Source organism: Silene latifolia, chromosome 4 (genome assembly GCF_048544455.1).
Source record: "Silene latifolia isolate original U9 population chromosome 4, ASM4854445v1, whole genome shotgun sequence".
Taxonomy (NCBI): domain Eukaryota; kingdom Viridiplantae; phylum Streptophyta; class Magnoliopsida; order Caryophyllales; family Caryophyllaceae; genus Silene; species Silene latifolia.
In genome coordinates, this window is record NC_133529.1 from 18,532,361 (window position 1) to 18,545,747 (window position 13,387).

The window sequence follows — 13,387 nt, forward strand, 5'->3', positions numbered from 1 at the left end:
AAGATTCAAAAAATGTCATTTCTATTTGGACCTCAAACTCAGATATACAAAAATACATTTGTAGTTTCTGAAAACTATTACCACCAGGTATTCACGTGCCTGAGACGATTTAGATGATGGTTGTTGTTTATATCTACATGGTCGCCGTTGCTACGACGGAGTTGCTACTTGCTAGTGTGGTGGTGGGGATAAGAGTTTAGTGGTGGTGTGATCAGTTGAGTTTTGGGTGGTCAGGCGACTTCGGTAATATGTGGAGGGAGTATTATTCTAAATAATACCCATTTTCTTAAGAACCGTGTATAAAACATATGAGAGGAACAATATTCTGTAATACAAAACGCTTTAGAGAGTATATATCACCAATAAGGCAGTAGGAGCCAAACAATGTGAAAACTAAAATGTTGTTCACTCTACAACTGAAAAAAATAAATGTGTACTAGATTCACAACTTTATTAAGTTTGAATGAGTACTCAATATATTGATTTTTTTCAATTGTAGAGTGAACAACCGTCTGGAAAGTTTACTCTTTTTGGCTGTGAATTAGTATCATTGAAATTGTAAGTGTTGGCTGTGCTCTTGTCTATTACTTTATGTCTGTGAACTGAATGACATGCTCACTACCTACATTAAGTTTGTCGGAGACTCGGAGGTTACTATTTCAAGCTTCTGTTTGGGCTTAAAGTGATAGGTGCTCTTGAAGGTATTCAAGTTATAGGTTGTGGTTGTAGTTTGCTGTTTGTGTCTGATCATGGTACCGTTCTGGTTTAAGACATTAAGTAATGATAAGTCGATGATTTAGAATGTCATGCGACTCTTCTGGCTCATTTATAATAAAGTTTTCGAGTTTTGCTGTAAAGTCTATGAGTTTTAATACTCCCTCCAATTCACTGTTTTCTTCCCTATTTCCTTAAACGGATTATTCAGGTTTTCTTCCCCTTTCTTATTTTGGAAACTTTTTACTCTTATTTTATTCATTCATTTCTCCATTATCAAACCCCACCTAACTTTTACTCTTATTTTATTCATCCCTCTCTCCTCTCACCATACCCCACATAACTCACAATTCCTTATTTAATTCCCAATTATTCATTCCTCTCTCCAATCTACAAACCCCACCATCTTTCTTTATTCATTTTTTAACTCCCTCCTTAATTCTTGTGCCCCAAAACAAAGGGAAGAAAACACTGAATTGGAGGGAGTATAAGTTTTATGAGCTCCTTCTTGTAAATATTTAGCTCAAAAACTTACATTGTAACTCCAAAATAATACATATAAGCTCAATTAAATTTGAGTATTGACGTCAAAAAATTAAAACATAACTTAGAAACAGTAAAATGCTCAAGAAAACTGCACAAAAGCTCGGTTGGATGGTTGTACAATGCTATTGTACATCTGGAGGTATAATCCTTTTTCCCGTAGTTTCCAAGTAAAATACTAAAATATGATCAGTTAGAACAGATTTGCCTGTAAGGCTGTAATTATTAAGTATTTAGCAATGCATACTCTGTGATGTCCGTTGTGGCAGACTAATATGCTATCTGTTATTTCTTCAGGATAGGAAGAGAGGGAGGCGTAAAGGATCGCGAAATAATCTTAGCCCTGAAATTACAAGGAAGCTTGGCGATGCCAATCTTCACTATGCAGATGGCCACTATGAAGCTGTATGTCTCACTTGATTCATACTCTCTCGTCTCTCCTATTCTATTTATCTTTTCTATTTCCCGTTTGGGCTTGGTCAATATTTTTTCCCTATTTCCTAATTTAGACATATAATAATTAAACAGGAATTAACAAATATACCCTCACTCACTATCTGTAAAGACTCAGCCTCACACCCTCTTTCTCACCTCACCCACCCACTACCTCACCCACCACCAGCATTGACACTCTTTTCCCTTCACCACTGACACTGAGCACAGCTTCATTGACCGACCACTGTCAATAATTAAATCCTCCACAACACCACCCCACAATCGCCAAAAGTCACTCATCCTCTTCAGCTCCTACCACCACACCATCCTTGCCCCCACCATCGTGCACCAGCCACGCATTCCACCTCCTACCACTACACTTCTTACAACCACTTTCCTCGCATTAGCACTGCGTACATCTCACCTAGATCTTAGAGGTGGACGACGATGTTCCTGACCACACCACCACGACAATGACAATGGAGGATTCTGACCTTGCACCATCACTTCCCTTTCATATCACAATATTCGGATAACAATGGTTAGTGTTGGGTGGTAATTGGGTTGCCAGTGGATTTATGGCAGTTTTTTGGCGGTCAAGACTATATTTTAGGGTGGTGGTGATTGGGGCTAAGTACCAGTGGGCAAATGGGCAGTGGCGGATAGTGGTTTGTATGAAGGCTATCTAATAGGCAGACTGAGAGGGATGAGAGAGAAGCATATGGGAGGGTCACATGAGGCTAGAAAAAAGTAAATTAAGTCTTATTTTCTTAATTTTGGAGCCCAAAAGCAACGGAAAAAAAAAAAAAGTAGGAGGGCGTAGTAAAATATGAACAATTTTAAGTAGTACTTTTACTTATTAATACATACCGATATCGTCAAAATTGAGGTTTTTTTTCTTTCTATGTTTGATTTGCATTCCTTTTACTTTGGTCTGTATCTATGTGACTGTGCAAGATATCATGACGAGTGTACGAGTTTACTCACTCTATCAGATGGATGTCATGTGAGTGCTAATTATTGCGAAGGAATACATGCTTTTCTCCAAGCATGTGAGCTAAACAACTATGTAGTCCCAATATCAATTTAACTATTCTGATCCTTCTGTTTGTGGTGGTCATTTGTGACAACGCTCGCTAAGTTTTGTGGTACAATTTGTGGTCCCTATTTCCTGTTTTGAGTTTTAATTCTCTGAAGCACTGCACAGATACTTGTAAAGGATATATTGAAAGGTTTTCACTGGCAGTCTCATAGGTAGGTTGTGGAGGCCAATACATAATGCAACTCTTTTATCACTTTAATATTAATGTGTCATAGTATCAGGATCTCTTGTTAGGCTTTCAGTTTAGGCAACCGCTTTTATGATAAGAGTTGCATTTTGTACTGGCCTCCTCCTGCACTTCCTGTGAGGCTGTCAATGTAGTCTTAGTTTAAAAGGCTTGAGCTGCACATCTCTTTTCTTTTTTCCATAATGAGAGCATATCTTGCTATACATAAATATTCTTGAGAATTGAGAATTATAGCAATAGAAATTATTGAATCTCTTCTTGCAAGGTTTGATATACATACAAACCCTGCGACTGTGGGTAGAAGGGGACTTCCTAACCGGTGTTGCCCCCCTTGAATCTGAAATATCTCTCTTTTTTTTTCTCTTTTTTTTTTTTGGACTAGTAGCCCTCCACTTCAATTTTGCTTCCCTCGGCTAAAACTTGGCATTCATGATCATTTCTGACACAGGCAATTAGCTTGCTGAAGGAGGTTGTTCGGCTTGCGCCAAATCTGCCCGATCCCTATCACATGCTCGGGCTTGTATATAACAAAAAGGGTGACATAAAGAAAGCAACAGATTTCAAAATGTTTGCTGCATATCTTAGTCCAAAAGATGCATCTCTGTGGAAATGCCTTGTTACTAGTTCCATGTAAGCATCTTTGACATTTTATTTTCTTGAAATGTTCCTATATATTTGACATATGTGAGATGGAGACCTATTAATGCACCAGTTAGGAGGCTCGAAACTTTGGGAACAAAAAAGGTTGCTAGGGGTAGAGGAAGACCCAAAAAAAACTTAGATAAAGGTCATTGGAAATGATATGAGATTCCTTGGGATTGAAGAGTGTACGGTGACGGAGAGCACTTTGGAGAGAAATGATTCATGTGGATCATGAAGTTTGATTTTTCACTTCTTTTATATGTCGTTTTTTAAACTACTAGTCCAACCTTTTTTTAAATATATTACGCCTTACGGAGTACTACGTATTCGAGATTTGTCGGACATTTTACCTAAAACTTCTTAATAATCATGCTTTGTCTACTTTTAAGAATTTTTCCATCATTAACTTGTACTTCTATTTTCAAATTATTGTTATTAATTTGTATTTTACATCTAAGTTTTTATAAAAGGAAACCGAGTTTTTGATTTTTCATACCTATAGGCTTAGCTTGACTTTTTTCTTTCTATCTCTTTGCATTTTGAGGCGTGAGTGGAGGTCATAAAGGATTATTCATGTCAGTTGATCCTAAATCATTTTGGGATTAAGGCTCTATTGGTATTGTTGAAATGTTCCTATATGAATTATCGTTAGAATTGTGATCTTTGTCCATGAACATATACAGTATTAATTTTTGTTGGATTTATTTAATAGAGAGTGCCTCATGATTTTAAAACTTCGAAGTTTTGAAGCCAGATGTGACTTGTATCATATTTTTTTTTATTCTATTTTTTTTTTTTTTTTTTTTTTTTTTTGCAGAGAGCAGGGCAATACTGGCCAAGCTTGGTATTGTCTTTCTAGAGCAATTACTGCAGATCCATCTGATATTTCTCTTCGATACGATAAGGCTTCACTTTTTATGGAGGCAGGAGATTCCTTAAAAGCTGCTGAAACGTATGATCAGATAGTTCGAATGAGTCAGGATAATGTTGAAGCTCTCAAAAAGGCGACAATGGTCTCATTCCTGCTCCTTTTGTAGTATAGTTTAAAATGCGTGTTGCGTGATATATAGAGGCATCATGTTTGCTGATCTTCTTATACTATTGTTGGGTCCTTAAATCAAAGGGGCTAGATGCACATAATAAAAACTTTTGATTGCCAGTTGCATTATTCCCAACTACAGTAACTGTGTAAATCACATCAGTTTTGTGACCTGTTCTGGTATTTCATTTACATTTTTTTTTTTTGTTATTGACTTTCTTTCTTTTACAGTTGTATAACCAATGTGGCCGGTATGAAAATTCCATAACTATGCTGGAGGAGTATCTTAAAGATCATTCTGATGCTGATCTTGCTGTGGTTGATTTGCTGGCTTCCTCATACATGAAACGGAATGACTATACTAAAGCTCTTCAACACATTGAAAGTGCTGAAAAGGTCTGTGGTTCTGGAGAATTTCCACTGCATATTACGATTAGAAAAGGGATTTGCTACGTGCATCTTGCTGATGTTGATAAGGCAGAGGTACACCGTTTGTTACTCCCTCTTTCCCATATTATTGTCCACATTTGACTTTGGTGGTGGACTACTGTTTACATATTTTAATTTTCAATTAAACGATGAATAGTGAACTGTAAGAGCTTCTACCTTATGTACTATCGTTTAAGTTCTCTTTTGTGGAGAGGATGACCAGGGTATTTGTTTAATTTCACTAACGCGTTTCTATTGTACAGGTTTGTTTCCAACTTTTGGAAAGGGGAATTGCTGAGCAGCAGAGTGACCTCATAATAGCAGTGGCAAACACGTTCGCAGAGCTACAGCATTTTGAATCTGCATTGAAGTATTATCTGATGCTCGAAGGATGTCCTTCATATAATGTATGATCGCATGCTGCAGCTCATGCATTTTTTTATATTTCCGATCTCATTTCATGATATTTTATTGCATTGTTGCTTTCCGGACTGCTTTATGTCATGCATTGATGCTTCATTTTGAATATGTGCATGTCTTTCTATTCTAAGATAATTAATCTCCCGCTTCTGCTAGCTTGGTTGATTTCCGGTTTTTGCTGTAGTAGTAATTTGGTTTTGAACTTTGCTAGTGAAGATTTTGTGGGTTGATTGACTTCCTTACTTGATGACACCTCTGATAATACCAAATGGACATGATATATTTTTTCTTAATATGATCCTTCAAAACACTGATTTTGCAATCGTTTCAGGGACTTCTATGTTTAAAAATTGCCAACTGTTACTTGGCTTTGAATGAAGCAGCTTCAGCTATTCAGTTCTTCTACGAAGGTTTGTAATTTTCTGAAACTTTTTATCTTCCTAAATATTGTGTGTACTATTAGTCATGGAGAGATTATGAAATTTATTTAGTTCTCTTACCTGACATTGCTGTTCGTCATAGTTTAAGTGTGTAACCAACAAACACACCTTCAATTTAAACGACGACTTAATTAAGTGCCGAATTTCGATATGCTTAATTAGATTCTTTTCATCTCTTTTAATTCTTTCTTTTGGTTTCAGCCATTTAATACATGTTCAATTACAATAATATTATTCAACCCTGACAAAAATTGCAAGAGTAGGCATCACTTATTCAATGGCTAATAACTTGCAGAGTTATAGGGCAACAGTCTGCTGTCTGTCTACCTGCTGTGTCAGTTTATAGTAAACGTAAAGGTTGACAATTCATGAGCTCATAAGACTTTGTGACATCACACGTCGTTGAGCCAAGTAGTTTGAAGTGGTATGAGAAACCTATCTAAGTAGGCTTTCATAAGTCATAAGCATGGTTTTTATGCTATAATACTGTCATGCTTCTCAATTTTCACGCTTTGTGTCCCCTATGTTCTTGTGCCTTGCTATTTACTAGTATGTCATTTCAGCCTTAGGAGCACATGAAGATGATATTGATATTCGCTTAACATTGGCGTCACTTCTTTTTGAGGAAAATAGAGAAGATGAAGCGATAAAATTGCTTTCTCCTCCACTTAATTCAGGTAGTGAACTGGTATAAGGTTGTGCCCTTTTTCGGCCATGGTCATATTTTTCAGGATGAGAGCTGTGTCAAAATTTTAAGTTAAATCTTTTCTAGCAGGATTATCAAAGGACGGGGAGACAGATAATTCTGAACAATGGTGGTGTAATGTGAAAGTAAAACTGAAGCTGTCTCAATTTTATAAAAGTCGAGGGATGCTTGAGGCCTTTGTTGAAGTGATCTATCCTCTTGTTCATGACTCATTGGAAATTGATTCTATGCATCAGAAGGTACATTAAAGAATTATAGATTATTATGCCTAGAAGCTCGCCTTGTGCTCACACAGAGACACACCTACTTGTAAGCATATGCAAATGCTCATATGTGCCTGGCATGCACGCTTGCAACCAAGGTAGGACATATAACAACAACAACAACAACAACAACAACAACAACAACAACAACAGAGCCTTAATCCCAAAATGATTTGGGGTCGGCTGACATGAATCGTCCTTTAGAACCGTCCATGGGTGAACGCACACCTCAAAATACGAATAGAAAAGTGAAAAACAAAAGGGAGAGCGAAAATGTAGTGCAAAGTCAAGGTAAACTTACAGGTTTTAAAATCGAATTCCGGATTTCTTTTATAAAAACTTAAATTTAAATTGAGAGAAAAGATTAAAATGATTTTGAAAACCAAAATAGAATTAAAGACATATATGGAAGGAAAATATCACGCTCCCATCTACCTCCCCTCCCTCTTCCTCCAACTATTGTACCCAAACGAACCCTCTTTGTTTTGCTGTCACAGCGAGAGTCAGATATAACATTTTGCTTAGAAGGTAATAGAAGTATATCACATATCTGGAAGAGGTACTAGTTGGGGTGGCATTGAAGATTGTGGTTTCCTGGGCTCAACTGCTACTTTGCCTTCATAATAATATTGAGTCTTTGGAGTGTCTGTTGAAAGCCAACTTATTGGAGAATTTTGAATAAATGATTAATATAACATTGTCTATTTAGTCATCTACTTTAGTAGGTAGTGTAATTGTTTGCTTTGCACATATTAAGAATTAGTTCTTGCCATATGATGTATAGCATTCTCATGAACTTGAATATAATAACCTCTCATTTTTGTCTGTTTATTAATAATTTTTTCAGGTAAAACGAAGAAAATCGCTCTCTAGGAGTGAGCTTTTGGAGAGAGTTAAAGTTTTAGGTGATGATCAAACAGATTCGGTCTTTGGACATTTCAGAAGACTAGCTTCGAAGAACGATATGTAAGTCTTAAAATCCTTACTCATAGTACAGTTCAGTAGTGCCTCCTGATCCTTTCGCACTGTCTGAATATCCGTGTGTTGATTCGAGTATCTATTTGAAAGGATATGAAAAAAAAAGTCATTTGATAATTTGAATTTTGATAATGCTACTCTCTTTGTTTTTGTTTCAGAACCATTAGAGATAATCGTGTCAGTTGCCATTTGCCAGTTACTCCCTCCATCCTATTCATGTTGTCGCAATCTGACTCTAGTACTGAAACTCTGTCTACTCTGACCGTTCGACCAATATTTCCTCACAGTTTACAACATACACAGCATTTTAAAAATGATAGATATGAGCTAATTGCTTTTATAGATCATATTGTTACGAATTGTACTTCTTATCTTTTCATATATTTGGAAAGTTTGATGGTCGAAGTTGCCATTGGTTACCATCAATATCAAATTAGGACATTACGAATGGGATGAAGATCTTAGTTTCTAATAGTGTGTCCATTTACAATTGTGATAGTCTTATGGATGAATTTGGTACAGTTGACATACTTGTAGGATACTAGGATATGCATATCCTCTGTGTTTGTGAGTGTGTTCCTGGACTTGTGCTTCACTCCTTTGTGAAGATTAGGCATTCTTGTTACTAGTGATTTGGCAGTTTTCACTCAAACCAGCGAGATTAAACCTATTAAATTGATTGCTCAACACTTGCTTATTTTTATGCACAGAAAGAGCGCTTATTTATTCTTCTGCTCATTAACGTAGATTAAAAGCCAACCGAGCAAAGAAAAAGTTGCTTGAAAAGAAAGCATTAGCAAATGAAGACAAGACTTCTGCTGCAATGGATGTCGGACTTGAGTGGGAAAGTGATGATTCTGAAGACGAAATTCCGGTAAATTGGCGTCAAATCTCTTCTTACTATGAAAATTGTTGTACTCCCTTCATTCCTCAACTATTCTTTAGGACCACTTAGAGTCTCAACTCTCAACGCACAAATACTGGACGATTTTCTCAAACTACCGTTAATTGTTTGAACTGTTTTGATGTTCTCAGCAACAACCATTGAAGGCACCTCCATGGCCTGATTTCTTCAAGGACGAGGAGAATTATAATCTTATTTCAGATGTCAGTCTTCTTGCCCTTCTTAGTGCCAATATCAATTGCTTAAATTTTTCTCAAGTTTGGGGAATAAGATTACACTTAAAGTTAACATTGTGCTATTGTCTTGCAAATTTAAATTGTATGAAATACATCCTGCTAATTATGTAATAATTATAGTTCAATATAACAATATTTGACATTTTGACCTGCTGAATTTCTTTATACTAGTACTCAATATAACATGCTTGAGACACCGTTAGACACGGAGTTGTTATGTTTGGTATACTGTTGATTTGTTTGCACCTTTTTTTTTATTTTGCTTTGAACTACGGAGTATATAATTTTTATTCGCACTTATTGTTATTTACCTGAAGTTAGTTTATTTGTACTTGTATAGTTATGTAGAGCACTGACCTCATTGAGAAGGTATAGTGAGGCAATGGAATTGATAACACTCAGTTTGAAAATAACTTATAAGACATTGCCTACCGAGAAGAAGGAAAAATTTCGGTCCCTTGGTGCTGGTGAGTGATAAAGATAGACACTCATAAGTGTTTTGTCACTTGTTTCAAGCATATATTTTAATCTTGTTGCTGTACCTATTTATTAACATTCAAAATTGCTTTTGCCTACAGAAATAGCCATGAACATCACTGATCCTTCCGATGGGTTTGATTACGTACGTTACCTAGTTCAGCAGCGCCCACAAAGTAAAGCTGCCTGGAGCTGCTATTATAAATTAGTCTTAAGGTAAGTAATATCATTACATGCTGATGACCGTGAGTTGGTGCGATTGAAGGGGAGCCTTGGCGCACCGTTAAGGTGTTGCTTTGTGACCGTGAGGTCACGGGTTCAAGTCCTTGGAGCGGCCTCTTGCCAAAATGGCAAGGGAAGGCTTGCCCCAATTACACCCTTGTGGTGGGACCCTTCCCCGGACCCTCGCCTAGCGGGGACGCCATCGTGCACCGGGCTGCCCTTTTAGCAGTTGGTGCGATTCATGAAGCAATTTTTATTACGAGTGCTCTACTTCTATTGATTCGTAAAATAAGGTTCCTTTAGCAATGTTTGTCAATAAGTTGGGTGTTTCCTTAAGATTGTTTATTTTGTATCTCTCTCTCTTCCCTTTCTAGGGACTGACTGACTGGTATGGTGGTATCAGTTGCTTTTCAATTCCTTCACGGTTTTCAAACTAACATCACAGGCTACAAGGAAACAGCCCTATGTGTTTCCAACATAAGCGGGAAATCTTGTTTTGTGGCTGATTATTGTTCTAACTTGTGGCTCAATTTGTTTATGTTATTGTCGTCCATGTTTCTAAGATTAGAGAACCGGCTTTCGAAGCACAACAAGTTCCTTCATCATATGCGGGCGGTGCACAAGGATTTAGTACCACCCATGATCATCTCCGGAAATCAGTTTACGTCGATTAGCCAACACCAAGTGGCGGCAAGAGAATATCTAGAAGCTTATAAACAAATGCCGGAGTCCCCATTAATCAATCTTTGTGCAGGTCTGGTATTTTTAATGACGTCTGAACTGATGCTCAATGTTATATGATCCCACCAATTATTTTTATTTGCTTCCAGTTTTGCAAAAATTGAAGGCAATCTATTAGCAAGTGTGCTATTTTTACTTTACAAGACGTAATTGTTTTCTTTTTCGTTCCTTGCAGGGACTGCCTTGATCAATCTAGCCCTTGGACATAGACTTCAAAACAAGCATCAATGTGTTGCACAAGGCTTAGCATTTCTCTATAACAATTTACGAACTTGTGAAAATAGTCAGGTATATTCAACTTCCCCTGCTTTTTTTTGCTGTAATGAACAGATTAAACGAGTTACTTTTCTGTTCATACTTTAAAATTGTCTCCGATCTTTTCTTTGAAACATGATTCATGCTAATTAACTCGATATATCTTATGATCATTAGGTGATGTGATGGACAATGTTTAGGGTGACAATATCTCAGTAATGAACATTCTAAACCTCTTTCTTATCTACTCCTATAGACTAACCACCTGTTGACCACCTCGTTGCCAGCCACACCCTTGACGATCTCCCTGGTGTCCGTGTGTTTGCGTTAACCACCACCACTCTAGTTTAACCCTTCCCCTAAATGGGTTTAGCAAGCACTCTTAAATCCTAAGGTGTCATTTGGTTTTGATTCTGGCAGTGAAGCCGACTGAGTAACCCACGAATGGTTAAGGTCTTTAAATCACAATCCGGTGGTTCCCCTTTGTTGAGTAACCAAAGATAGATCCCAAGCAAACGGGGAGCACGAGTTTTGAGAATATGTTTTACGAGTAAATGTTTTTTATTTGGAAAATTTGTATTACGTGTTTTTACGTAAATATGAACACAGGGTGTACTACTATATGTTTTTTCAGGAAGCACTATATAATTTAGCTAGAGCGTGTCACCACGTGGGACTCGTTTCACTAGCAGCATCATACTACGAGAAGGTACTTGCCATTCGGCAAGAAGACCTGCCCATGCCGGAGATTATGAAGAAAGATAAAGATGCGACGAGAGATCCAAAACCCGGGTATTGTGACCTTAGAAGAGAAGCAGCATTCAACTTGCACTTGATTTACAAGAACAGTGGAGCTATTGATCTTGCTAGGCAGATCCTTAGGAATTACTGCACCTTGTGACAAACCCTAGACCTGTGTTTTTTCATGAACCCTCAGCTGTGCCCATACTTGTGGTGTAGATCAATGTGTTCATATAATGTAAATAAAATAATAAAGATTTTTTTTTTAATAATTTTCTCATTGTTTTCGTCTCTCTCTGCAAGAACTTTAAAATTCAAATAGTGCTTCGATAATTTCTAGTGACCATTTTCATAAGATTAATTAATAAAGACATTATGGTGGCACCAGATGTTTTGATCTTCAATCTCTATTGCAAGTATCTGGTAATTGACACCTTGGTGAAGTCCATAAGTCGGAGATTGATGCGGTAATACACCGTGATAAGATGTGTAATTTTGTATTTTGAAAATATAAAATGCATCATTTAATTCAAGGAAGATGAAATATACTAAAAATTACACCCCCTTATATTATCCTTCTATCTTTGGTGCAAAATGAATTTGTGATTTGAAGTTTTATCAACATTTTATTATATTCAATATTATATTCAACTAGGATGAAAATGAAAGTTGGTAGTCGGTACCATGCACTAGCGAGGGCCCTATCACTACCTTGATTAAAATGCATAGTATGAAAATCATTTACGACCATTTATGTTCTATACACTATTACTCCCTCCATTTTTCTGTTTTCTTCTCATTTCTCTAATACATGTGAGGAGTATTTTAATGAAATGAGAAAAAAAAAACAGAAAAATAAAGTGAGTATTATTTTCAGTTGGATTTAATATTTGTATGACGATACCGGTTATGATTGTCACGCAATACTTCGTTTAAGAGTAACATAGTTAACCTTTTTTTTTTTTTTTACCGAATATCAAAATTTATGAGGAAAAGAAATATATATATAGTCGGTGACAAATATCCATTGTAATAATAATAATAATAATAATAATAATAATAATAATAAAACAATATTGTCCTTGCTTCCTAGATAATTTCTGTTAATTATCACTCCTACTCCCCTTCTAATTAGGGAAACCGTAAGCCGCCAATGAATTGATATATATATACACACATATTGATCCCTAATACGGAGTATGTAATTAATCATTACTATCACCTACCAACAAAAACATACTTTATTATTCTAACAGCCATTAATCTTCATTCTCTCAATTCTCATATTACAAGTCCTACGTAAAACTATAATAATATGGCTTCCTTTTTAAAGATGGCCACTTACCAAGACAATCAACTGATCAAGTTGTTAGTAGATGTCCGTGATTTCGAAGTAGAATCTCCCAACAGCCTAAGCATGGCGGAATATTTAGGCGATAGCTTGTACTTCACGGTGTCTCAATTTGACGAACCGTATGATCCAAGAAAATCCCGCGAAAAACTCATCCTAACTAAGTCTGATGTCAAAGATAAGTTGTTTTTCTTGACATCATATACTTTGAAGGAGGCTGATGAAGCTATTGACAAGTATTATGATTATGATTGTTTTCAAGATCCCGAGCCATTCCCATGCAAACCCGAATTCACTACAACGACCATCTTATCGAAAAGTACAAGATTAACTCTTAACGATAACTTGGAGACGAAGCAACCTCAAAACCCTAACAAGGAAGAAAAACAATTCATTTGTGATGATTTTGATGATGGCGAGGAAGAGGAAGAGTTCTGGTATGGTTCAAGAATTAGCAAGCTCAAGAGAGGTAGTAGAGGAAGATCATCATCATCAAGGACTTATATGAGGAAGAAGTAAACACCACGTACAAGAAAGAAGACCTAAGTTCATACTTAACCTA

General features: G+C 36.6%; 1 protein-coding gene across 2 annotated transcripts; it reads left to right on the forward strand.

Annotated features, from left to right (window-relative positions):
• Positions 1–1,554: 1,554 nt before the first annotated feature.
• On the forward strand, positions 1,555–11,861 carry LOC141653154 (uncharacterized; the record flags this gene model as incomplete). 2 transcript variants are annotated; one of them, XM_074460826.1, is given in 16 exon segments in its annotated part: positions 1,555–1,662; positions 3,430–3,611; positions 4,441–4,636; positions 4,894–5,145; positions 5,355–5,498; positions 5,843–5,921; positions 6,515–6,628; positions 6,724–6,896; positions 7,768–7,886; positions 8,646–8,772; positions 8,934–9,005; positions 9,379–9,505; positions 9,617–9,731; positions 10,301–10,491; positions 10,654–10,766; positions 11,368–11,861. In XM_074460826.1, coding segments are annotated over 16 exon segments (2,379 nt in total), but the record flags the coding sequence as incomplete, so codon positions are not given.
• Positions 11,862–13,387: the final 1,526 nt, after the last annotated feature.